Source organism: Pseudopipra pipra, chromosome 20 (assembly GCF_036250125.1).
Source record: "Pseudopipra pipra isolate bDixPip1 chromosome 20, bDixPip1.hap1, whole genome shotgun sequence".
Lineage (NCBI taxonomy): Eukaryota > Metazoa > Chordata > Aves > Passeriformes > Pipridae > Pseudopipra > Pseudopipra pipra.
This window is the reverse complement of record NC_087568.1, coordinates 9871529-9898031: the sequence shown is the minus strand read 5'-3', so window position 1 is coordinate 9898031 and position 26503 is coordinate 9871529. Positions and strand designations below refer to the sequence as shown.

General features: G+C 55.8%; 2 protein-coding genes across 3 annotated transcripts; both read left to right on the top strand.

Annotated features, from left to right (window-relative positions):
* The first annotated feature begins 1016 nt into the window (after positions 1–1016).
* On the top strand, positions 1017–11463 carry ANAPC2 (anaphase promoting complex subunit 2). Its single transcript, XM_064677210.1, has 13 exons — positions 1017–1430; positions 2136–2758; positions 3331–3463; positions 5597–5771; positions 5918–6037; positions 6516–6633; positions 6715–6896; positions 7037–7178; positions 7938–8013; positions 8591–8794; positions 8992–9121; positions 9434–9669; positions 10985–11463. The coding sequence occupies exons 1-13, from the start codon at positions 1032–1034 to the stop codon at positions 11195–11197; spliced, it is 2751 nt and encodes a 916-aa protein (XP_064533280.1). The 5' UTR covers positions 1017–1031; the 3' UTR covers positions 11198–11463.
* A 4787-nt stretch (positions 11464–16250) lies between these two features.
* TOR4A (torsin family 4 member A) lies at positions 16251–26067 on the top strand. Of its 2 annotated transcripts, none has more exons than XM_064677159.1 (2): positions 16251–16338; positions 23199–26067. In XM_064677159.1, the coding sequence occupies exon 2, from the start codon at positions 23235–23237 to the stop codon at positions 24822–24824; it is 1590 nt and encodes a 529-aa protein (XP_064533229.1). In that variant the 5' UTR covers positions 16251–16338; positions 23199–23234; the 3' UTR covers positions 24825–26067. The 2 variants fall into 2 exon arrangements, with proteins under 2 accessions (XP_064533229.1, XP_064533228.1); XM_064677158.1 differs by lacking the exon at positions 16251–16338 and adding an exon at positions 18682–18987.
* The last annotated feature ends 436 nt before the right edge of the window (positions 26068–26503 follow it).

Here is a 26503-nt window from a genome sequence, read left to right as displayed (position 1 = left end):
AGGCAATCCCTGCCTGGCAGTTTACAAGTCCACAAACAGTGAAAGGGTAGAGCTGTCCCAGGAGCTGAAATGACAGCACCAGTCCACACTGTTTGCTCCTTCCCACCCTCTACTGCCCCAACATTTTGACTCTTAATGACATTATTATATTAAAGATGAAAGAAACTACACTAAATGTTGGGCAGAAAGAGTGTCAGGGCAACAGCTCCATCAGCACTGTTGTTACCTGCATGAATTCATAGGCTTCTGGGTCAGTGTCCTGTCTCTGGTTTCCTCCTTTTCCCCAAACGATGGGTGTGAGAGGGTTGCTTTTAGGGGTCTGTTTCAAGGACCACTTTGATGTGTTACAACAATAACACCACCAAAACTAATCCCAATCCAACTCAACCCCCTTGTGACCAGGGTGTGTGTGCATGTCCCAGGCAGCAGCCGAGGCAGTTGATTCATCGAGGTGCTGCAGACAGACCTTCAGACAAAACCAGCTCCTGAGTTCACAGGATCACAGAACACCCTGAGCTGGAAGGGACTCAGAGGGACCATCGAGTCCTGGCCCTGCACAGACACCCCAACAATGCCCCCCTGTCCCTCAAGAGCGCTGTCCCAATGCTCACTGTGCTCTGGCAGCCTTGGGGCCTAAACCTCCCCTGACACAACATTAGGTTGGATATTAGGAGAAGGTTCTTCCCCCAGAGGGTGGTTGGCACTGCCCAGGCTCCCCAGGGCAGTGGGCACAGCCCCAAGGCTGCCAGAGCTCCAGGAGGGTTTGGACAACGCTCTGAGGGACAGGGTGGGATTGTTGGGGTGTCTGTGCAGGGCCAGGATATGGACTGGATGATCCCTGTGGGTCCCTTCCAGCTGGGCATATTCTGTGATTCTGGATTCCACGATCCCCTCGGGTTGCGGAGAGCAGAGATCGGTGCCATCCCTCCGCTTCTCACGAGGATGTTACCCCGCGGCGGGGTCTCTGCCCGGCCCGGCACCCCCCCGTGCTGCCCCTCCGTACCTGCCCGGAGGCCGCCTCGGTCTCGGCGATGGTGCGGTCGATGTTGGCGCGGGCTGCCCGGAGCCCCGCCAGGCTCTCGCTGGTGTCGGCCAAGCGCCGGGCCAGCGCCGCCATCCGCGCCTGCAGCCGGGCCCGCTCCGCCTCCTCCGCCCGGATCCGCCCGCTCAGCTCGTCCCGCCGGGCGCGGAGCTCCGCCAGCCCTGCGGGGCGGCACCGACCGTCACACGGGCCCGGCCCGGCCCCCGGCCCTGCCCCGCCCGGCCCCGCTCACCCTTCCGCAGCGCCCGGCGCTGCCCCCGCAGCGCGGCCCCGGCCCCGCTCATCGCCGCTCCGCCCCTTCCTGCGGCCCGGCCCGGCCCGCATGGAGCTCTCGGCCGCCTGGCACACGCTCAGCACCGCGCTGGTGCCGCCCGCCGCCCTGGGGCTGGTGAGGGGGACCGGAGGGCCCTCGGGGGGCCCTGAGCTCCCTCGGCACCCACCCGGGGGGCTCCGGCCTCGGCCCCTCCTCGGCCGGGCCCCTCCGCCCCCGGGGCTGAGGGAGGAACGGCCCGAGCCGCCGGGGTTGTGCGGGGGGAGAGGGGAAGGGGCGCCTGGGGTGTGCGGGTGGTGTCTCCCGGGGGCTGTCGGGGTCCCGGGGTCCAGCCGGCCCCTCTCCCCATCACCCCAGCCAGGAGAGGGATGTGCCCGAAGGGGCGCAGCTTCCCCGGGCCGAGCTGCTGATCTGCTCCGCTCGCTCCCCGAGGGAGCTGGCGTTGGCCAAGGAAGGGTTTTGCTCCAGAGCTTGGCCGTGAGGAAAGGTTTTACCTCAGTACCTGGCCGTAGAGAAGGTTTTTGCCCCACAGTGTGGCGTTTTCAGGCACCCAAGGGTGGCTCGCAGCATTCCCTCCAGGATGTGTGTCCTGCAGCAGCCACCAGCAGGGACAGCGATGGATGGATGGATGGATGGATGGATGATGGATGGATGGATGATGGATGGATGTGTGCGGGTGTGAGCCCTGGGAGGTGGGCGCTGGGCTTCCAGCAGTGGGCTGAGACCCTGTCAGGCATCCACCAGGTGCTGTTTGGCAACAGAGTCCGTGTGTGTGTTCCATCAAATGCTGAACTCAGTGTCCCCCTGCCCTTTCCTTTCCAGGCAGCCCCGAGGCCCGAGGCTGCGGGGCCGCTGCAGGATGCGGAGCTCCGGGCGGCCCTGGAGGTGCTGCAGTGCTATGACCTGCACTCGGTGGTGGAGGAGTGGTTCATCGAGGTGCTGCAGACAGACCTGCAGGCAAATATCGGCCCCGAGTTCTGGAAGTGTGTCATCCAGTATGAGAACTCGGCCGAGGAGCCCCAGTGTGCCGCGCTCCTCCTGGACGCCTTCAGTCGGCTCAAGAGTCGCCTGGAGCCCTACCTGAACAGCCTGGAGCTCCTGGAGGAGTGGACCAAGGCGGGCCTGCTCCTGGGCACAGGCGCTCAGACGCTGCGAGAGAAGGTCTACACCATGTTCAAGGCTATCCTCTTCTTCACCACGACCAAATCCTTCCAGGAAATGATCCAGCAGTTCTACAGCCGCACTTTCAGGATCTACATGCGGCAGTGGAAGAAGGGAGAGGATGGAACGACTGAGTGTGAGAGCAGCATGAGTGAGACCGAGCAGGAGAGCGACACGGAGGAGGGTGGAGGAGAGGGCTCGCTGTGCCCAGGCTGCAGCAGCAAGAGGGAGCAGTGCTGGTGCCCCGAAGCCATGGAGCAGTTTCAGCAGCTCAATGACATCCTGTACGTATGTCATGGGGTGGTGGCTGTCACTGGGAACAAGGGAGGGTCTGGATGGGGAGCAGCAGCAGGTTTACTGATCCCTGAGAACCCAAGGAGTTGTGTGTGAGGTCAGGCTGTGTCATGGTACTGGGTAGAGAACCTAACACAGCTGGTTTCCAACTGGTGGTTGAACTAGAGCAGATCTTTAGACAGAAAGTTCCTCTCCCTGATTATGAGAATATTTTGCTCTTGCTCTGAGGCCCTCTGACCACAAAGAAACAAACTGGTGGAAGGTGTCCCTGCCTATGACAGGGGGTTGTACTAGATGATCTTAAGGTCCCTTTCTACCCCAACCGCTATGAAACTCTTCTAAAAAGCTTTTGATGGTGAGAGAAAAATGTTTGTAAGGAAGACTGGACAGCAGTAGTGTCATGTGTTACGTATTTAGTGCATCTCTGTGGGCTATCAGAGCATGTGAACCGAGGCCTCACCTGTGGAGTGTACAGGGGGGAAGGTGCCCTCAGGTTTTAGATTTTCTTCATTTGCTTGTACCTTTGCTCCCACACGCTCCTGATGGGTCACTGTGTCCGTAGGCGCCGGCTGAATTTGCTGGAGAGGGTGAGTGCTGATGCTGTCACCACCATCCTGCACAGGATGATCGAGGAGAGGATGGAGCAGCGGTGCCGGGGGGAGTACGAGCACTCCTTCCTCAATGAGTTCCAGGAGGTAAGGCAGGGCTGTGGGCAGCAAGGGCCCTTCCTTTGGAGATGTGCAGCTGCTGTTGGTTCAGCAGCTCAGGCTTAAAGCAGATTCCACCTGAAAACACCTGGTCCAGGGCTGTGAATTCCACCACCCCGGGCAGGAAAGGTGGTTTAAACTCTCCATTCTGATTGCTGCTGGAGGGAAAGGTTTGCTTTGACCTGTGCACAGTGGACAGTTGTATTTTACCTTGTCCACAGTAATGAGGGAATTTCTGTGGTTCCAGTTTACAAAATCCACAAGTACCACCTGGCCTGCAGAGGACCCTCCCTGTGTGTAGGTGAGCCCACAACTAGAATTTGTGTGGCTGTTTTCTGTCCCCTTCACAGTTCCCCTGTAAAATAGGAAGTGAGGATGAGAGAGGATACTCTGATATTGATCTCACCAGTGGCCACAAGGACAATTAAAATATTTCTTTGCAACTGCCCACTTGCTTTGCTGCCACTTAAACCAAATTTACGTGAGGCTGTTTACCACTGTGACCTTAAAATAAAACTCTCTGGGTTATGACTCTTCCAGGACACAGTCCTGTGCTCTGTGTCCCTCAGTCATGACCTTGCCTTTGCCTGTGTCAGAGAACAAGGTGTGCAGCCAGGTTGCCATACAGGCCAGACCGTGGTGGTTGCCCTGGTTCCCTCACTGTTTGCCTGGCCCACTGTTTTTGTTGCCTGCAAACATGAGGAGTCATTTTGTGTTTACTTCCCTTTAGTAGCTCTGCAACACTTTCTTTACTGCACCTCATATGAAATGCTTTTGGATGAGCTGGAGATTGTTTAAGGATATTTTAAGGGCATCAGACAAAATGCAGCACTCTGCTCATCAGATATTGCAGAAGGTCCCCTTGCTCCCACCTCTTCAGAAGGGCCAGTGTGTTTGGCCACAGAATACTGGAGCGTGTCAGAATTAGGAAGAGACAATTTTAAGAAAAAATGAAAGCACAAGCCTGGCAATCTAAAGGTAAAATAGGAGAAGTCTGAGAAACAGGTTGCTCTGAAAGTACAGGTGCTGAGGGCAAAACCCCTTTGCAGACACAGCAGCAGCTGCCTGGAGTGTCAGTTTGCAATCAGGCTGTAACAGGAGCACTTGGAGAAGATAAACCACGGGAAGAATGGGTTGGTTTGATAGTAATTCCTTAACATCGAGTTGTTTTTTTCAGTTATAGTCCCATCCTTTTGTCCTTTAGGAGAATTCTTTATCAGCTTCTCCACAGTTGTGCCCAGGTCGATGCCCAGGTGTTGGCAGTTCTCAGGTTCATCCTGCCTTGTCACTGGCAGAACTTGTGCATGTCTTCAGTGTTTTCTCAGTTGAGTAGATAATTAAAAATGAGCACCAGCAAAACAGACCTTGACTTAGCATTTTTCTTTCAGGCTGTCGGAATCTGCTTATTAAAAAAATATTAATATCTATTAGCTGTTAATACTCAAATACTATCCCAGGAAGTACCATATATTTGCCACCATAATGGGAAAAAAACACATTTCTGGGTATTGTAGTTGAACACCTTTGAAATCTGACAATTACACATTTCTCTGTAGAAAATTAAATCTCAAATATAAAAAGATAACCTTCTGATGCTTTCTGTTCAGGTTTTTATTTTATTATTCAGTGACTAGGTTGGTGTTTGAGGTTTCAAGTGCCTGAGTTTGGCTGCGTGTCTGTGAGCCCTTGGGATGGCTTGTTTGCTTTTCATTGATTTCAGGAACCATAGAAATTTTGGGCCAAGGGTGCTGTGATGGGCAACTTGTTAAATTTCTCATGAATGGGATAGTTCTGCAAATATAGAATGGGATGGAATTCTGCAAGAATGGAATAGTCTGCAAGTTTTGGAATATACCCCGTCCTTTTTGGAGCCCAGAGCCTGTGCACAGTCCTCAGTTACCCCTTGTCTTCTCACACACACCTGCACAGTCCATATCCTGGATTTTTAGTTGAAGTCCCAGTTATTTCAGCTGGGCTTTCTCCAGCTCTAACCCAGGCTGGGGTAGATTTGGAGAGCATCTGAGGGTGATGCTGTCCTTGTTCCTGCTGGCTGTGTTGGCTCCTCGGGTGGGTTAAGTGTGGGACATGTGTTCACATGTGTGTCTCCCTCTCCTCGTGCAGTGGATTGAGAAGGTGATTGGCTGGCTCAGCAGGGTGTTCCTGCAGGATGGGCCCTTGGCACGCTCCTCCCCAGAAGCCAGCAGCACCCTGAAACGCTGGAGGTGCCACGTCCAGAGGTTCTTCTACCGCATCTACGCCAGCATGCGCATCGAGGAGCTCTTCAGCATCATCCGAGGTAGGGTGGCTCAGCCAGTGCTCATTCACCCTTGGGCTGGGCCTGGGTGGATGACAGACCTGTCTGCACCCCCTGAGGGGCCACACTGCCTCCTCATGCCTCTCCTCGGAGCGTGGCCCTGCTCCTGCTCACTGCTTGCTTTGCAGATTTCCCGGAGTCGAAGCCGGCTGTGGAGGACCTCAAGTTCTGCCTGGAAAGGACTAACCAGAGGCAGCAGCTGCTCAGCTCCCTGAAAAGTGCTCTGGAAATGCGACTTCTGCATCCTGGTGGGTTTGACATCCCTGCCTGTGTCTTGACACTGTGGGGAGCCTGGGCATGAGCAGGGATCCGCTGGGAGCCAGTCTGGTTTCCTGTTTGGTGGCGAGAGGCAGTCGCTGTGCCCATGGCACGCTCTCCGTGTTCCAGTGGGCATGGGCAGCAGCAGCTCATTGTATCCCAGCCCCTTTTGGCCTAAGTTTTACAGTATGGTCAGGAGCTGAGCTAGAAGTTTAACTTTGGTCCAGGTGGGCAAAGGCTTCTTTGCTGTGTGTGGTCTGAGTTCCTGACACCGTGTCAGGGCTCAGCTCTGAGCTCCATTCATGGTTGGATCTGTTTTCTCAGACATTCTCGGATCTCTCCTGTTGCCTGGGGCAGCAGGGCAGGAATGCTTTCTCCTCTGACACCACAGGTCAAACAGAGGGTTTGGACCATCCAAGCCCTTAGTCTGTGCTTCAGGGCTCTGACTCCCTCTGCTCTCCTCTCTAGGAGTCAACACATCCGACATCATCACTCTCTATATCTCGGCCATCAAGGCCTTGCGGGAGCTGGATCCTTCCATGGTTATCCTGGAGGTTGCCTGTGAGCCCATCAGGAAGTACCTGAGGTAAGAGGCGTGCTGGGCAGTCTGACACACCCCCGTTCCCTCCCCTCCCTTCACTTGCTCCGTGTCTCTTGCCCCTGGCAGGACTCGGGATGACACGGTGCGCCAGATCGTGGCCGGTCTCACCGGGGACGCCGAGGGCTCTGGTGACCTGGCAAATGAGCTCTCCAAAGCTGACCCAGTGACCTTGGAGAACGGCCAGGAGAGCGATGATGACATCTCAGAGCCAGGGGACTGGGTTCCTGACCCAGTTGATGCAGATCCAGGTGTGATGCCAAGCCCAGGAGTCCTGGCAGCCTGGGGGGCTGAATTCAGAGGCCCAGCTCGTTTGCTGGTCCTCTGCAGCTGAGCTGGGCTGGGGCAGGTCTCTGTTAATCCCCCACTGTTGTCTGCTGGATTCCAATAGGAAAATCGAGCTCCAAGCGTCGTTCCTCAGACATCATCAGCCTGCTGGTGAGCATCTATGGCAGCAAGGACCTGTTCATCAACGAGTACCGCACGCTTCTGGCCGACCGGCTGCTGCATCAGTTCAGCTACAGTCCTGAGAGGTGAGGCCTCACTGCCCACCCCCAGGGCTTCTCATGGGAAAGTCACCTGGGTTTTCTTCTGTCTGCTGGCCGAAGGATAACACCTTCAGACCTCAGTCCTGTCAATGGCTCTTTGTGGAGCCAGGAATGTCTTTGGCCATTTCTTTTGCAGCTCTGTGTCTAAAATTCCATGTGCTCACCTCTTCTCGGGCTGCTTCCTGCCCAGTCCTGCCCTTGGCTTGTGCTAATGCAGCAGTGTGTAGGAAATTGGAGGCACACACACCCTCTTAGCTCCATCCCACGTGTTGTGGTGGCCCTCCCAAATGGAAGGGATGGGAAGGTCTGTGTTTCTGAAACACGGGGAGTTCCACCCGAACATGAGCAAGAACTTCTTTACTGTGAGGTGACTGAGCACTGGAATAGGCTGCAGAGAGAGTGTGGGGTCTCCATCCCTGCAGATATTCCAAATCCATCTGGACACAGTCCTAAGTGACTGCTCCAGGTGACTCTGCTTGAGCAGCAAGGTCAGACTGGGTGACCTTCCATCCTGAACCATTCAGGGATTCGGTCTTCAAAAAGCTGCTGGCCTAGAAGAGGTGCCTTTCCTCACTTGGGTCCTGGAAGCCATCCTGGTCTGATAATGTGCCTTGCAAGGCTTCCTAGGAACAAGCACCCTTGTGCCAGGGACCCCCTTTTTTTGGCTGTGTGGCAAGGGGTGGAGGCCAAGCCAGGCTTGTCCATCCCAGGGACCTGTGTCTGACCTGCTGTGTCTCTTACCAGGGAAATCCGCAACGTGGAGCTGCTGAAGCTGCGGTTTGGTGAAGCTCAGATGCACTTTTGTGAAGTCATGTTAAAAGTAACTTCCTTTTTTATTTTTAAATTCAAGTCCAGGGTGTTTGAGCCCATTGGGGAAGAGGAGGGACTTGAGGAGTGTCACAAAAAGGGTCTTTTAGGAAAGTGGGGGCCCCATAAAGCCAGTGAGGGGGCTCATTTGTGACAGGCAGAAGTGCTTTGAAATCATGTCTGGTTTTTAAGCTCTGTGGGTTGGATTGTCGACTCTGGGCAATGGTTGCTCTGGTGCTGTTGTCTCTCCTGCCCTTCCTGCAGTAGAGTATCCTGGCATTGAAGAGTTGGGCTCTTCCAGCTTCTCTGGGGTTGGGACTCTGGAGTTTGATTCTCTTGGAGCGGTGTAGGAAGAACACGGGTCAGGAGGGACTCCAGTGAAGGCTTGTGAGGAGTTGTGAGCCCTCCCTCAAACGTTTCTGAGTGTGTAGCCTCGTAGTCTTTCTGGTAGACACACGTGATCATGCCCTTTCCAGTTTCCCCCCTGTCACTTGGGCACAACGCTATTCCCCTTGTTTAAGCTTCTTCACTAAGGATTAGCAATGACTTGGAAGAGAAGGAGGCACCTCAGGTTCCTCTGGCTGTTCCAGGACATGGCTGACTCGCGGCGCATCAACACCAACATTCGGGATGAGGAGGAGAAGCTCCCGGAGGAGGAGAGGCCCCCGTTCAACCTCATCGCCATTATCCTGTCCAACGAGTTCTGGCCACCGCTGAAAGAGGAGAAGTTGGAACTTCCAGAGCAGATCAAGGAAGTCATGGAAGCCTATTCCAAGAAGTATGAGAAGTTAAAGGTGAGGCCACCTTAACCCTCCTTTAAAAAGCTGCTCAGATTTTGTTACATAGCATGGTTTTGCAAAGTCCCCTTTGTCATCCTCTAGACTGTAGCTGTTGGTTTGCCCACGCCGTTACGGTGACATTCACAGTAACCCAGCACTTAGTGCTTCCTCCTGGGAGATCTGCTGTGAGTGGCTGCTTCCCCCTTTTCCAGGCCATGAGGACCCTGAACTGGAAGTACCACCTGGGGCTGGTGAGCCTGGATGTGGAGCTGGCCGACCGCACCCTGTCCCTCTCCGTCTCTCCCATTCACGCCGCCATCATTCTGCACTTCCAGACCAGGAGTGAGTGCTGTGCCACCCTGTCTGTGTGCTTCCTTGGGTGGGAAGGCCACGTTCCTCGGGTGGCTGAAGGCTCTGAGAGCCCTGGCAGCAGGACCCAGACTTGGTCCATGGGCTTGGATCTAGCCCAGGGCTCATCCAGGTCTCCGTCACCCATCAGGGCTGCAGCTCCTCACCCTTCTGCTTTGGGCAGTGGCTGCACACAGCTGCTTGTTCCTGCCAGTGCCTCCCCAGCCTCTGACCCAGTCCTGGCATGCTGGGACGTGGGCAGGTGTCCTGTTCTCTTCTCCTCTCTGATCTCTGTGGTCTCTGCAGGCACCTGGACGCTGACGGAGCTGAGTGAGGTGCTCAAGGTGCCCGTGACGTCGCTGAAGCGCAAGATGACGCTGTGGCTGCAGCAGGGTGTCCTGAGGGAAGAGCCTGAGGGCACCTTCACTGTGATCGAGGAGGAGCAGAAGGACCAGGTGGAGAAGGTCGTTCTGATCGACAGTGACGAGGAGGGGGACTCTGCCATGGCCTCACAGGCCGACCAGAAGGAGGAGGAGCTGCAGGTACCTGGCCCTGTGTCTCGGCTGCTTGTGGAACTGATGGGATGATGCAAAGTCCTGTTTGATATCTTTATTCAGTCCTGTTTAATATCTTTATTGATGATCTGGATGAGGGGATCGAGTCTACCCATAGACTCGATCTTGCAGATGACACCAAGTTGGAGCACAAGTGCTGTGAGGAGAGGCTGAGGGAGCTGAGGGGGCTCAGCCTGGACAGGAGGAGGCTCAGGAGAGACCTTCTCACTCTCTGCAACTCCCTGACAGGAGGGGGGAGCCGGGGGGGGTCAGGCTCTGCTGCCAGGAACCAGCAGCAGGACAAGAGGGCACAGCCTGGAGCTGCCCCAGGGCAGGTTTAGGTTGGCCATGGGGCAGAAGTTGTTTGCAGAGAGAGGGATCAGCCCTTGGAATGGGCTGCCCAGGGAGGGGGTGGAGTCCCCGTCCCTGGAGGGGTTTGAGCAGAGCCTGGATGTGGCATCAGTGCCATGGGCTGGGTGACAAGGTGGGGTTGGGTCAAAGTTGGACTTGATGATCTCAGAGGTCTTTTCCAACCCGGTTGATTCTGTGATTCTGTGAAATATCCTGTAGGTTTGGGTTTGGGGAGTCTGACTTAAGAGGATGGATTCAATTTGCACTTTGGATTTGCATTTTCCACTGCAAGTGGCTGAGTCCAGCCATGAGGGTTTGGGTTTTGAAGTGGGCATCCTTGGCTAAGGCTCAGTGGTGCAGGTGCTGGATTGCAGCCTTTCCTCCAGACAAGTGTCTGGCTGCTGAGTCAGGGAACTACTTGGACATCTCTAGGTTTCTTTTTTTTCAGTTTAAAAAAAGAAAAAATCTGAGACATAATTTCATATTTGCAAATGGTCATAACTTGTTTGGATGCACCCCAGCACTTCTGGCTGCCCAAAAGGCTTACCCAGCACTAACAGCTGGATCTCTGCCTTCTCTGTGTTGTGGTTCCTGGACACTTCCAGTGCCTTTCCTGCCTGTGAGTCATGTTTTGTGTGTTGTGCAACACTGGGGTGTCATACTGGTGTTCATCCACGGAGGGTCATGCTTGTGCTGCACGTCAGATCCTGCTTTGCAGGATCACAATCGAGGTTGGAAGAAACCTTCAGGATCATCTAGTCCAACTTTCTAGCTGTGTGTCCTTGGATATCCAAGTTGCTGTTCTTGGATATTCCCTGTTTAAAGACCACATGCTCATGGCTGAAGGCAGAACTTCCTGCCAGCTACAGCCCTGCCCTGCCTTTGGGATATGGGATATTTCTTCATGGTGGAGGTGTCTGTGTGACTCACTGTTGCTTGTGTCCCTCTGCAGCTGTTCTGGACGTACATCCAGGCCATGCTGACCAATTTGGAGAGCCTGTCCCTGGAGAGGATTCACAGCATGCTGAAGATGTTTGTGATGACAGGCCCCGTGGTGGCCGAGATCGATATCCAGGAGCTGCAGGGTTTCCTCCAGAAGAAGGTCCGGGACCAGCAGCTCATTTTCTCAGGAGGGGTCTATCGCCTGCCCAAGAACTGCAACTAGACTGGCAGTGTCCCTGCTGCCCCCTCACCACCCCTGCCCTGTGCCTGTGCTCCACTCTGGAGGGTCACCAGAGTGTCACCAGCTCTTGTTGTGCTGCTGGGGGGTTTCTGTGCTCTGGGGGTTTGCTGTGCCCCCTTCCCCACAGCAGCAGCCTGGGCTGTGCACCCCACAACCTCTGGGCCTGCTCCCCACATTCCTTCCTGCTGAATGTCAGTGCCTGGGCCCACTTCACTGGTTAATAAAGAACAGTAGTCTTCTTTTTCCAACGGTGCCAATTCTTTGCTTTCCTCTTGGCATCAGCCAAAGGCAGGCAGGAAACTCCCCAGTCTGCTGGGCACCAGCTCCCTTTCCTTGGGTCTCCATCTGCAGCCCCAGGAGGTTTTGGGAGGGGGCTGTTGGCTCCAGCTGCTGTCTGGGGCTCTGTGTGTGGCTAAAGCAGTGTCTTGCAGCCGGGTGTGATGAGCAAGACCCTGCCCAAAAGCAAGTGTTGGTGCTGTCTCCTCTGGCTGAGGGAGTGAGGACAACTCCAGGGTCCCCTTGTCTGGGACTCTTAAATTGTGTGCAATAGTTTTATTGTGGGATGAAGAATGCTTCAGAGGGATGAGATGGAGCAGTTCTTCAGGGCAAGCTGGTTAGTCCTGGAGAAAAGTGAGTGGCTTATCCAGGCACTGGCAGGATTGCTCTGCCATGGCACAGATACCTGTGTGTCTCCCAGCACTGTGGAGCTGCCCTGGGGCACATCCTCCTGGTGAGCTTCAGAGTTGCACCACTGAGACTCACGAGGCAGTTGGGTGGGATAATCCCTGAGCTCCTGGTTAAACATCCTGCCCCCCACCCGGGTATGGAGCTGTGGGTTTCAGGAGTGTATTCCAACCCCACTCCGTAGTGTTGGGGCTTCCTCAGTCCTGGGTTTTGCTCATCAGGAGGAATGTGCTGGAGAAATCTGGCTTTTACTAAAAATTTGCTTTCTGTGAAGCCAGCAATGAGTTTCCAGAGCCCAAGGAATCTGTCCTGTCCCGTGCTGAATCTTCTGTCCCAGCCTGTGGGCGCTGCAGCAGCTGGAACTGAGATACCACAGTGAAAACAAGGGAGCAGCCTGTGAGCCTGGCCTTGCATCCAGGGACTTGTGGAATGTAGAATCAGCCTGTGTTTAGCCTTCAGCCTTGTTTTTCGGTGCCTAAAGGCCCACAGGTCCCACCCAGTGGACACCCTTCCTGCAGCCACAGGCAGTGGGGTACAGCACTTCTCTCCCCCTTGGGCACGTTGGTGTTTTTTCCTACATGGGGATCAGCTGTTTTTGTTCCCTGGTAGCACTTTGGCCCAGGCTGGTGGGGGGATGGCACTGGGAACTCTGCCATGTTCTGTCGTGAAGGTTAAAATGTTCCTTGTGCTGAAGGAGATCTGGTAATAACTGAATAAACCCCAGTCTGTGAACAGGGGGGATGTAACTCCAAGAAAGATAAAGAGGGGGGAAGGGATGGACATCCATGCCTGAGGAGCCCCACGGGCCCCTGGTAGGACACTGGATGTCATTTGAGGTTGAGTGGGGTGTCCAGGACACATCACTGGCCCCCTCATCGCTGTGCCCAGCCTGGGATGGGGCTGGGTCATCCCTGGGACACACATTTTGGGGACCACATGTGGAACCACAGCTGCTTTAACCCCAGGCAGCTCCTGCAGCAGGTCCTGGTGGGCTTTCCCTTGCAGAAAACACCTCATGGGGACTTCACATTCCCTCAGGCTCCTCATGCCCTCGCTCAGCTCTTGCTCAGACCCTCACCCACCACTGAATAAACCCCAGCAGCCACAAGTGCCCGGGCTCCATCCGAACTCACCTGCCCTGGCAGGGCAGGAGGGAAGGAGAACGGGCAGAGAGCCCCAGGCCTGACCTCTTCTCTGATGTGCTGCAGGTGCAGAGCCCCAGGGCTGCATTTCACACGTTGTTTTACTTCACTCTGTCATGAAAGAACACTGTTTGAGCCCATGGCAGCACCTGGCAGGGCCGGCACCGCGGGTCAGCAGGGTCAGTGTCTGGCAGCCTGGGGTGTGCCAGCCCATGTCTCACTCCCTGCTTGGTCACTGCCCAGAGAGCGTCTGGACAGGCTGTGGCTGCGACAGGGTGGGGAAACAGCTCTTTTTGATCCTTGGAGATCAAAGAAACTCCAGTTTGGAGCAGGGCTGCTGCAGCAGGGCTGTCCCCAGAGCTGGGGCCGGCTGTGAGGGAGGTGGCTGGGGGTGACTCAGGGCCTTGGCTGTGTCTGCTTTGCTTATGGATGCAAAAATACTGACTGATTTACGTGTGGGTGCAGGTGGGTTTGTTGCTCCTGCAGTGCTTCCTCACCCCCCAGGGGTGTGGAGTGGTGTGTCCTCGCTGTGCCCCATCCCAGCAGCGTTCCAGCCCTGGCCATGCTGTGGAAGGGCACGGGATGAGCCTCATTCCTGCCCTGGCTTTTCCCAGCTGCCCTGATGGGATGGATCCATGGGGTGTGACGAGTTGGTCCATCCTGAGCCAGGGGATGAGCATTGCCCCAGCTGAAGGGACCTGGAGTCTCTCCTCTCCCCACGGGAGGTCCCGGCACGGCGGAGCCAGAGCCACCAGCTGAGCTGCAGTGTGGTCGTTTCAAAGTGTTACAACAGGAAAAACTCTGCTTTAATGACTGCTTTGGCTTTTATGGAATGTCAAAGTCTTAAAATTAATTGAAACAAGCTGCAAATGTAATTTTTTTTCAGCCTGATAGAGGAAGCTGGGGAAAAAAGAAAAGGGCTTTGGGCTCTTCTTTCTGCTGTTTGCTGTGCAGTTGTGTTGCTCCAGGCTGGAGCTGCGTCTGCTGGTTGAGGCAAAGCCCTGTCCCACGTCCCTTGCCTTCACAAATCTCTCCCCCTTTAGAAGAAAGAACTAAAAAACATTTATAGCTAAAAAATGCACGTAAAGTCATAGAATCACAGACTCACAGAATGGCTTGGGTTGGAAGGGACATTAAGGATCATCCAGTGCCACCCTCTGCCATGGGCAGGGACACCTTCCACCAGCCCAGGTTGCTCCAAGCTGCCCTTAAACACTTCTTTACTCAGATGCTTGGAGATGGCTCCATTTCCTTGGGGGTGTTTTACAGATGCCCTTGGTGACCAGTGCAAACCCTTCTGTGCATCCTGTTTCACATGGGAAGGTGTTACTGTGGTTTTCTCTGATGATCACTCATGAAACGAGTCCACATAGATGGCACTGGGAGATTGTCCCACTGCTGTTATTGTCCCACTGCTGCAGGCACTTGCTGCTCTCCAATATTTTTGAAATTATTTCCCAAATTTCCCAGTTTTTTTCCCTGAGGTACCACTTCCTTTTTCCGAAGTGAAAAGCAGTGTGAGCCCACAACTTTCCAGTGCTGGTCCCTGCCCTCTCTCACTGCCACCCTCATGCTGGGCCTGGATGGTGCCTCATGGCACGGCCATGACCTTCCCTTTGGCCTCACTGTGTCTGGCACGTGAGGGGCTGAACCTGCCAATCCCATTTTCTTAGTTTTTACCTCTTTTTTCGTTGTTTTAGTGAGGTGGGGATGGAGCTCAGCCGGAGGAGAAAGAAGCAGCAGCTTTAACTTGGGTTTTAGGAGCCACCATCTGACTCAGTGCCCCTTGAACGGCTTGAAAAGAAGAAATAAGATAAAAATCCTCTCACAAAGAGCACTCGGCCTCATTTACCTTGGTCTATTTATAAACTGTTTAGAAGGGCCACGATAACCCAAGCAGGATGCGGTGTCCCTGCAGGGGACATTCCCCGGCCCACGGATAAACTGTTTGGGTTATTTCAGATGTGTTAAAGCAGGGGCTGCTTGTGGAGGCTGGAAATTATTGCTAAGGGTGAGATTGGGAAGAGTGAGGGGTCCAGCAACAGCCCTGGGACTGCATCTTGCCCAGGGAATTGCTGGATTTCCGCAATTCCAAAGGGCTGACGGCGGGGAGGGACCCTGGGGGAGCGAGGGGCTGCAGCAGCAGCAGTTCAGGGCAGATCAACCCAAGGTGGGTGATGTAAAACGAGAAAAACCCACCCTCCAGCCCAAGCCATTGCTAATGTGTCCGTGGAGCTGGTGGGTCACACTGCAGAAGGGCAGGTCCATGCTTGGGAAAAGGACCTTTGGCTCTGGGAATGACCCTGCAAGGCTGGATCCTGCACCTCTGCCAGGGGCTGCTGACCCTGTCTGCATGGGCAGTCCCACACCAGGGGATCTGCTGCTCACCATGGATCAGATTATTTTATCATATACTTTTAGTTCTTCCCTTTTGGGGGCTGCAGGGCCTCTCGGGGGTTTCTGTATCCTCGCCCCATTTCCCCTTCTCCATTTGCAGCCTCTCCCTTTCACTTTTGGGACTCCCTGCCTGCTCCAGGCTTTGCATCCATAGGCTGTGCTTCTGATCTCTACATCCATTTTCCTGACAGCTTTGCAGCTGCTTTTAGTTTCTTTTTTGACAGATTTCCCCTTTTTTGCAGAGGTTTTTCCCGACAAGACCAGTGCTGCAGGTGTGGGAACTACTGTTTGTCCTGGAGCTGCTGGGACTCACCCTGGACCCATTCTGGGCACCCACAGTCCCCTCAAAGGGACCTGCTGGCTCTGGGATGTTCATCCATATAATTCTGGCTTCCTGGGGTGCAGAAGGGTGTTTGCCCCGGAATGCAGCTGTTGCTACTCAGCCCTGGAAGTGTTCAGGCTGAACAAGTCACATGCCAAAAAATGGAGAAAAACCCTAAAAGTGTCCTATAGGTCTGTGCCCAGCAGCACGAGGCCATATGGCTGCCCAAACTCTGGTGATGCCTCTTGGTGGGTACCAAACCAGGGGGTGTCCATCACCTGGGGGGTGCCCAAACCAGTGGGTACCAGTCAGAGACTGGTACCAAAATCCCAGCTCAGAGCTGCCATCTCTCTGTCGCCAGGACTTCCTTGCCCCGTGTCCCCCGGGTGCCCCCGGCGGGGCAGAGCCCTGGCAGAGGCTGTGTTTGCACAGGATTTGCATCCGTGGCCGCAGGAAGGGCCGTGGCCCCGCGGCTCGTCCCCATCCCGGCCCGGCGCCGTCTCCTCCCTTCGTGGGGCCCCGACGGGGGGGTCGGTCCAGCCTCGGCACCATCGGGGACACGGGGAACAGGTCCCGCGGTGAGTGGGGGACTGGGGTTGGGGGGAGAGAGGGCTGATCCCGCTGCACCCCTGCAGAGACCCCTCTGCCCCCCCCGCTCTGCTCACACATGGCCCCCCAAAGCACTGCCCCCCAACTGCACTGCCCCCAATGCCCACATGTGCCCCTCCCCTTTGCACAGCTCCCCCCAGGCACACAGCCCTCTCTGTTGTAGGGGGGGACTCCCCAGTGTGCTGCCCCTCACACACTGCCCCAGCAGCCCCCACCCCACGTACAGCACCCCCAGCTGCACTGCCCCTGTGCCTGTGTGTGCCCCCCAGCATGTCCCCCCCATGGCACAGCAGCTTCCCACACACTTTGGGGTGCTGGAGGTCCCCAAAGCCCTGTGGGGGGGACAAAGGACAAGGCAATATTTTGGCTGGGAATGTGAGCAGGGGCTGTTTTCCACCATCCTGCCCCCCGACAGGGCACGCTGGGGAGACATCCCCCCATGGGACACCTCTTGGTGCCAGCCCTGCCCCTGCCCTCCCCAGGTGCTCCCTGGATGTTTTGGCAGCCACTCCAGACTGAGCTGGTGATTTTGGAGGCTGGTTGGCATTGACACCAGGATGGTGTCCCCAGCCCTGCATCACCCCATCACCCCACAGCTCTGCTGGGCCCTGGGTCAGGCACGGCCTGGCAGTGGCTGTGCTGCCCCTCCAGATCCTTGTCCCCATGTGCCATCGAGCTCCCCCAGCACCGTGGGGGTCCCAGGGTGCTCAGTCCCACGTCCCTGTTGTCACCAGGAGCTCCTCACCCTCTGCTCCAGCCGTGGCCCCAGCAGTGCTCTCTGTTCCCAGCTCAGGAGGGGTTCAGCACCCCCATTTCCTGGGCAGGGTGCACATCCCTCACGGGCACTTCCAGCCCTGCTTCCACCCTCCCTGGGTTTCCTGCTGCATTTTGGAGGCTTCCTGCCCCCTCAACAGGGTGCTGGAAGGGATCAAACTCCTTCCCAGTTACAGCAAGACAGTTTTTTCTGGGCTGCTGAGGTTCACTGACAGCCCTCAAGAGAGGGTGGCAGTTTCTTGCTTCTCTAATTTTGCTTCTTTTAGAGTTTCTTTGGGAGGCATTGTGTTTTGGGTTTTTTTTTAAAAATGGTTTTCAACCATGCTGCTCAGAGGAAGCTCTTCCTTCTCAAAAACCTGAACTAGCCAGAAAAGCATCTTTCTTCATGGTTGCCCCCAAAACTTCCTCCTGAAGGGACCTCTGCTCGGGGTCAGCCCTGCCATGTTCCCTGACCCCCAGGGCAGCTCCCAGACACTTTGTGCCAGTGGCTTTGCTCCAGCTGAGCTCCTGCACCTTCATGACACAGGTATCCCCACATTTGCAAGGATTTGTTAGGCAAATCCCCACTGGCCCCCCCAGCAGAGGCACATCCAGCTGCCTGGCATGGGGCTGGAGAGACTTTGTGAGTCCAGGCTGGGGAGACCCTGCTTGGAGCATCCCCTTACCCAGCCAGGTTGGGATCTGTGCCCTGATGCTCCAAAACATCCCAAATCCGTTTTTTTCCCCCCTTATTTTTGGTCTTGTGCAGCTGGAGGGAGCAGGTGCCAGCTGAAGGGTTATTCAAAAATAGGAGCTTGAAATGCCAGCAAGAGACTGCTTTGGGCTGCTCTGTCTTGACCAAATAAATGGGCTTGTTTTGGGGGAAAAAAGCCTTGGCCGGGTTGTGCAAGCGCAGGTGAGAGGTGGGAGTTTCCAGGGCGTGTTTGTTAGGGCTAAAAGAAAGGTGAGTGCAGGTGGGGGTGAGGAGGAGCCGCCGTGATGAGACTTTGCACCGCTGGGTACAGAAACACCCCCGCTGCTTCCTTCTCTCTGAGTGCAGCCGACGGACGGAGTGGTTTTCCCCAGGGAGTTTTTGTGCCCACACCAGACCTTGGTCCCACAGCAGCCGTGCAGCCCGGCCCGGGCTGTCCCCGTGTCCCCACGTCCCTGTGCAGCCCGGCCAGGGCTGTCCCCGTGTCCCCACGTCCCTGTGCTGCAGGGCCAGGGCTGTCCCCGTGTCCCCACGTCCCTGTGCTGCAGGGCCAGGGCTGCCAAGGGGCCAAAACCCCCCGTGGGATCGGGAGCGCCGGGGGGCAGCGGAGCAGGACCCGCCCAGGGACAGACCAACCGACCGCTCCGGACTCGCTGTTTTTTTCCAGACTCGCTGTTTTTATAGACTCACTCCCTTTCCCCATATTCCCTCTGTGTTCTGCTCTCCCCGTTTTCCTGCTGCCGAGGTCTCTCCCCCCGATGACCTCCCTTGGCAGCGTCACCGCTCTGACCTTTTCGGTGACGGGCTCCTGGCTCATGACTAATGACACCCCGGAGGGTGGGGATGTTTTGCCCACACTCTGGGCTCTCGGGGCGGTGAGGGCGATGAGCTCATCCCGCCGTTCGGACCCGCGTTCGTTCGCACCGTGTGACGGGGTCTGAGCGACGGCGGGGAGAGGGAACGGGCCGGCGGCCATCCCATGGCACGGGGAGAAGGAAGTGCTGCTGTGGGCCACTCCTCCTCACATTTCCTCTCTGGGGACGCTTTTCTGCCGATGAGAGCAGGGCCAGAGCAGCCGCCGGCCCGTGCGAGGCCGCAGGCTCCGCTGGGCGCACGGAGGGGAGCGACAGTGACCGGCCCCGACGGAGCCCCTGTGGGTAACTGCGCTGGGTTCGGCTCCCCCGCCCTGCTCCCCCACCCCTCGGGGGCTCACCGGGGCACCCCCCGGCCCCTTCGAGCCCCATCTCCCCGGCGCTGCCTTCTGCGCCCCCCCGGTGACTCCTTTCCACCAAAAACCGCCCCAGTTTTGGGGGGATGCTCCTGTTCCCCATTGTTTTAGGATGCTTCGGGCGCTTTCCCTCCGCTTGCTGTCCTTCCCGTTGGTCTTGGCTTTGCTGCCCTTCCCGTCGGTCTCGGCAAAAATTAGGGCTGGGAACGGGGCCGGCGGGGTTCGGTGGTGAACGGGCTGTTGGGGGAGCACAGGGAGGAGGTTTTATGTCGCCTTGGTTGTCTCCCTGTGCTGTTTTTGGGGAGGGTGGACGCCTGCACACCCCCAGCTCCAGCCCTGAACCGAACCACGTTGCTCAGCTTGTTCCCAGACGGGGCCCCCGGGGAGCTGCAGCTCGGGGTGCCGGGGCCCTGCTGGCCTTTGCCAGCATCCCGGATTTCTGCTCCCAGCCACTGATCCCTGTGATCCACAGCTGCCTCTACAAGGGGCTCTTTTGTTCTACCTTACCCCTGGAAATGCTCGTTTTTGGATGCAGGGGCTCGGATCCCACCTGGGGGCAGGGGGGTGTCAATCTTTAGGCTTTTCCAGCTGTTCCCTTTTCCCAGCAACTTTGCTAACCCAAGGAGCCTGAGACAGGGGTGCAGCTCCCCCTTCTCCAGTGCCATCCTCGGGATTCAGCAGCACTTTAACCAGGGATATGTTTCCCCAGCTGGCATCTCCTGCCAACAGAGCACTTCCCACCGGCGGTGCCGGGGCTGCCCCATCCCGCTACCCCCCCCTCTGCCTCTGGCTGCCTACACAGGCTCCTCTGTTGTGGAAACCTTGTTTTGGAGGAGCAGGGTGACACACGGATGCAAACACTGGGGGAAGAGCTAAAGGAGGAAAGCTGGAGGCTCTTCAGAAGTGTTTCCAAGTGCAAGTTCTCCTGCAGTGTCCGGGCTTGGCACGGAGCAGTGACTAATGGTGTTTACATGAGCACTGGGATGCTTCAGACTGAATTCCCAGGTTCTCTTTCCTATGCTTTTCACCAAACAGTAAATTAAGCTGCCCAGAGTGCACTGCTGAAGGCTGGCACGGCCTCCTGTCCCGGCCCTGATCCGACACTGAGCGTGCAGGGGCTGCTCTTAGAAAATTCCAGTCCTATGCAAATATCAGCAGGTATTGGGGACTGAGTCATGGCATTAACAGGGTTATTATATGCATGACTGGACAGATTCCGTACTGAGGATGGGATTTTGTCTTTCTACCCTGCCTTGCTTGGCTCGTCTGGAGGGTTGGGCATCCTGTGCTGGTGGTGGGATGGATGTGCTGTTTGGGCTCTTGGCTTTTGGGTAAGAGGGTCTTGAGCATCTCCTGGCTAAATCAGCTCTCAGTCCTCACTGCTTCCCATCAGCCTTGCAGGGGTTTCAGGCTCTCTGCATGGACATGGCAGTGGGAGCATCTGCTCTGGGTGTGAGGAGTGAAATCACTTCATGCTTCAGCTGGGGCACCATCCATGGGGAGTGCTTGGACTGTCCCATGTTTCCCTACCAGGAGAAGCCTTCCAGGACTGAAAGGGAGCCTATGACCAAATTTTCAGCAGGGTCTGTTGTGATAGGACAGGGGGTGATGGTTTTAAACTAAAAGAAGGTGGATTTAGATTAGATATAAGGAAGTTTTTTACAGTGAGGGTGGTGAGGCCCTGGCACAGGTTGCCCAGAGAAGCTGTGGCTGCCCCATCCCTGGAAGTGTCCAAGGCCAGGCTGGATGGGGCTTGGAGCAAGCTGTGCTAGTGGAAGGTGTCCCTGCCCATGGCAGGGGGATTGGAATGAGATGAGCTTTAAGGTCCCTTCCAACCCAAACTTTTCCATGATTCTATGTTCTTTCTGCTCCCTGAAACTTTTCCACAGCCTCCCCCTGGCATTTAACCAGCTCCCTCTACACCTGCATGTGTTTGGGGCTGAGAAAGCTTCCCCCTGTGTTTGTGTGGATGTGTGGCAGGGCCCAGAGGGTTGTCTCAATCCCAGGCTGAGCTCTGCAGTGTCCCAGCTCCCTGGGGACCAGTGCTGGTCTGTGCCACAGGGGCTGCTCCCCGGCTGCTGTGGGGACAGTCATCCATTTGGGGACCCTCAGGCCCTGCGTGAGCAAGGCAAAGTGTGCAGGATGGAGAGGAGCAAGGGTGTGATGGCAGCGTGGTGCGAGGACAGCCCAGGGCTCCCAGTGGTATCCTGGGTGATGGTTGCATCCTGTTCTCCTTCCTGGTGCTGCCTCAGGGCCTCCTCTGGATCCCGTCTGGCTGGTTTTGCCTTTGCACACCAGATCCTGCGCAGGGTCAGGAATTAGGTCAGCAATTAGCACTCAGGGTTAATTGCTACACAGCAGTGGCAGGTCCAGCGATGAGCGCTGGACTCACTGGCTCGGTTCACCCAGCCACTGGCACACGGTCCTGAGACCCACCTGTCCCTGGAGTGGGGGTGAAGGCTTCCCTCGCACGTCCCAGCATTTCAGAGGAGCCAGGAAAGGTGCAGGGTGAAGCCAGGAGGCTCTGGGAGGGTTTCCTGGTGCCTGTGTCTCCTGGGTGCCCTCGGGCTCGGAGCGTGCCGGCGTCAGCCTGAGCCTCGCGGGGGGAAGCAGAACCTTCTCTGGAGCGTGACTTGGTGCAGGTTGGTGACTTCCTGCTGAGCTGAAACGAGTTAATAAGAAACCCTCTGGGACCTCCTCCTCCCCAGAGACGTGGTGCTTTGGCAGGGTCGATTTTTCGGGGTGGGTGATGAAAGCAGCTTTTCCCGCCCTGCCCGCGCCGGTTTCCTGCTCTCGGGGCCGGCGGCGTCACCGCAGCAAACCATCCCTTGCGTCAGTGCTGCTGCGGTCCAGAGGTGGAGGAAAAGCACCCTCCCACTGTGACACAGCTTCTGCCACCACCAGCTTCGTGCCAGGCAGGCACGGAGCCCTCCCTGGTGCTGCAGCACGTGGGGGTGGTTGTGTGTGGGGTCCTGCGTGGCTGCAGCTGGGGCTGGAGGGCTGTGTTCTCCTGGAGGCTTCCCCAATGGGGCTGTGCTTCTTGTCATCACACCCCGCTGCTGGAGCCTCTCCTGTTCCTCCTTCTTTGCCAGCTGAGGTTTGTCCATGTGTTCTTCACGCAGAGGGGTGTTCCCAGGGTGATCATGTCCCTGCACTCTCCTGTGCAGCTCTGGGGTCTCCTGTGGGAGGGACACAGAGGCTGCTGTGTGTCCAGGGGTGGGAGTGTGTGGGCACATGGGGCAGGGTTGGGCTGGGGGGGTATCAGGGTCACAGAATCATTAAGGTTGGAAAAGATCTCTGAGATCCTCGAGTCCAACCTGTGACCCAACCCCACCTTGTCACCCAGCCCATGGCACTGATGCCACATCCAGGCTCTGCTCAAACCCCTCCAGGGACGGGGACTCCACCCCCTCCCTGTGGGGCAGCCCTGCTCCTCTCCCCACAGCCATGTGCTGCTGACAGGCTTCGTCACCCCCATATTGGTTCCCTGCAGCCTCTCTGAGCCCTTCCCATCCAGGGGCAGCTCTCCCTGCTGGCAGGGCTGGTGCTGCTTGGCATACCCACTGGAACAGCTGGGGAAAATCCTCCCCCTGGGAGATGCTGTGCCACCACAGCCAGCATGGCAAGAGTCTTTCCACAGGCTTACTCCCACACCCTGAGAGGTCTCCGTGGGTGTACAAGTGACTGTTCCTTAGAGGGGTGGGGGGTGTGCTGGCACAGGGGTGTGGCTTTGTGTCTCCCTTAAATTTAGCAGGTGTAGGGAAAGAGGACTGGGCGGCTCTGGTTCAGAGCATGGGTCAGTCTGTCCTGCTGTCCTGCCTCTTCCTCACGGTGGAGCCTCTGGCCTTGGCCTCAGCCAGCTCTGACCTTTCCTTCTGCACTTGAAGGCAGGGTTGGTTTTGTATTATGCATTTGCATTTATTCATACTGAATTTCATCTGTGGTTTTGCACATCTAGACTACCTTCCAGAAAGTTAGCTTAGGTCTGAAAGTCTCTCTCTGCCACCTCACCACTGCTGATTGCTACAGATAATTGTTCTGTCCATTAGAAAGTGGGTTATCTGTCTAATTTCACTGTCATTGGTCACTTCCTGATCTGACAAAGATTGATCTTATATTGTTCTTCTTCTTTTTAGAGAGATGATGTGAATGGGCTGCAAGAACCTGACGAGATGGATGGAGAGCTGCCCTGTGCTGAGGTGGATGGAGCAGTGTCCTCTGCCACAGCAGCAGATCTGGGAGGGGAGATGCCCTGTGTGGAGAGTTATACTGAAGGAGAAGTGTCCAGTGCCCAGAGAGGTGCAGGAGAGATGACCAGCACAAAAGAAGAAGAAGCTTGTGCTGAGGGCAGTGTGGAAGGAGAGATTCCTGGCACTGACAGCGACGGGGAAGGAGAGAATCCAGGCACTGATAGTGATGGGGAAGGGGAGATGCCCTGTGCTGAAAGTGATGCAAAGGAAGAGGCATCTTGCTCTGAGAGCGATGGGGAAGAAGTACCAGAACCTGGAATCCCTGCTGCTTCAAGGAAAATAGCTTCTCTGTCCTCTCCCCTGCGGGCGATCGTCCGCCTGCGGCAGCGCTACCGCCTGCAGAAGAAAAGCCGCCTGCACTTGGAGCTCCCTCGGGAAAAGCCTGCGGAATTTGTCCACACGAGGCTGCTCCAAAGGCAGCTCTCCCTGAACAGAACTGGCCTGTATGGCCCTTCCATGTCCCTCTTTAACCAGACAGGCTTTGAAAGCTCCCAGTACTTCACCTTCGACACGTCGGTGGAGCAGCACGCGATGAAAAAGTGCCGGCGGAAGAAGAGCCGAAGGAAATCTAGGATGGTCCTCTATCCAGACAAAACAAAAAGGTACCTTCCAACAGAGGAGAAGAGCAAGGCAAAACGCTGCCTCTTCTTGCTCATGGCCATCATGTTCTTCCAGATTCTCAATGCAATAGAGAACCTGGATGATAACCTCCAAAAATACGACCTGGATGGTTTGGAGAAAACAATGCACCGGGAAGTATTTGGGCAGAAGGTTGCTGTGGAAAGCATTGTGGAATTACTGAAAGACTATCTGGCTACCCACATCCACAACAAGCCTCTAGTCATCTCTTTAAATGGCCCGACAGGAGTTGGGAAGAGTCACGTTGGCTGGCTGCTGGCCAAACATTTTCGTTCCGTCATGGCCAGTGACTTTGTGCTGCAGTACTTTGTAATGCACCACTGCCCCAGCGGGGGGGATCCTCTGACGTGTGAAATAGATCTGTCAGAGAAGATTTCTGACATCGTTACAAGAGCTGAAATAGAGGAGAAGACGCCCCTGTTTATTCTGGACGAGGTGGAACTCATGTCTCCGGTCCTGCTGGATACTCTCAGCCGATTCTTCGAACCCAATCAAACCAACGAGTTCCTCAATGCCATCTACATTTTAATCAGCAACATAGGAGGTGGTGAAATAACCAAGTTCCTTATCCAGAACGACTCCGCTGAGCTCCTGCGTCAGCACCGGGGAGCTGAAGAGCTGGTGAGCATCATCCAGCCGGTGCTGAGCGATGTCCACCCCCTCTGGAAGGCTGCAGACATCGTCCCATTTGTTCTGCTGGAGAAGACTCACGTCATAAACTGCTTCCTAGAGCAGATGAGGAGGGAAGGGCTGTACCCCGACCAGAAGCACCTTGAACATTTAGCGAATCAGCTCAGTTACTACTCGACAGGGGACAAGCAGTACTCCAGGACAGGCTGCAAGCAGGTTGTGGCCAAAGTCAACCTCCAGTAGGGATTTACTGCAGAGAGACCAAGCCCTGCTCTCAGGATTGGCCACACTGTGGGTTTATGGAGGGGTACATTACATCAGGCTGTGGTCAAGGTGTCCTTTCTCAGCCCTGCACCGACTCTGTCGCGGTCAAGGTGGAGGGATGGCAGCCCAGACAACCCTGTTCAGGCTTCACTTGTTCCTGATGTTCCGTGAATAAGGAAGGGCAAGAAAGCCCAAACCACCTCCCAATAACTGTGAGATGCTTTGTTCCTCACGTTCTCGTTGGGATACTTGTCATTAGGGAGTTGTGAGGTGGCACCAAAAGCTGCAGGACCTAAAGAGGAGGATGAAACAATTCCTGGGTCGCTGCCCCTGCAGAACACGTCGCCTCACGTGTCTCACTCCCTCCCAGGCTCACAGTCACCAGCTCTTTGCTGTTCTTGGTCCTGGCTGGTGTGTGCAGAGCAGAGGCAGGGCTGGACACCTGGGGGAACTGAGAGAATTTGTGGCTTCTGCTCCCCCAAATCATGGGCAGCCAGAGCTCTGCTCTCCACACCTCCTATGTGACCACATCCTCGGGAGAGTGCTTTTTGGATCTGCTCCTGGGCTGTTGCTCTTCTGAGCTCATACCTGAGCTCACCTTTGGCACCTGCAGTGAGTTTTCTGCCCTGCAGGTGTGTTTGGGCTCGCCTTGGAGCCTGCTGGGCTGTGCCAGCCGGTGCAGGAGTAACCTCCAGATTGTTTCAGGTCTGGTGGTGACAACTCGTCCCCAGAGCTCTTCTGCTTTTTGCTCCGGGCCCACGTCACTGTGCTCGTTATCTGGAAAGCCCAGAATAGCAACTGATGTATATTAAGCAACACACACTGGAAAAGACAGTTTGGGCTGCCTGGGCCTGTGCAGTGGGAATGCTGGGCTTGTTCCCAGTCCTGTGAGGCCAAGAGGAGGCTCTTTGCCAGCAAGACCCAGGTGAGAATTCAGCCTGGGAGCACCTCGGGAAGAGCACATGTCCATGTTTTGAGCAGGCAAACTGAGCAGATATTTATGACATTGTTTTTTTCAGGTTTTGGTTTTGTGCAAGGTTTCTACAATTTGCTGTGAATTCCCACATAGGTAACCCCGTGGATGTTTGCACTGGGTGTTTGATTCACCTCTTGCTAATTGTTGGTCTCCAAAGACTCCATCACAAACCCCTGCTTCCAGAGCTGTTGTCAGGAATAAACCCAAACTATCCTGAATAAAACAATTCAAAGTGCATTTCCTTTATTGGACTGAAATGTGGTTTTCCTCTCAAGTTTCTCTGGCACTGCCATGCCTGTGCTTCCTGGTGGCTTGGACTGGGGGCAAGAACTACAGCTTTGCTGCAGGTTTTTTGCAGGCCACCTCGAGGTGCTCCTGGTGAGCCCAGTCCCAAACCCACACAGGGCAGCAGTGCCACAATCTGGGCACTCCACAGCTCCTCCATCTAAGCCACCTCCTAAATTCAAGTGTCCTCAAAAACCAATGTGTGTGAGCTGGTTTTCATAGCTTAGAGAGATTTTACTACCAGGACAGTTAAGATGTTTTTATCCTGGATAAGACACAACTCAGGAACCAGGATTCTCCTCTTCTGGCTGGGAGAGGGACAGATTTTAGTTCTGGTTTTTCAGCCAAGGTCTCTTGTTTCTAAACACCCACCCATGGGGTGTTTAGTCGTGCCAGA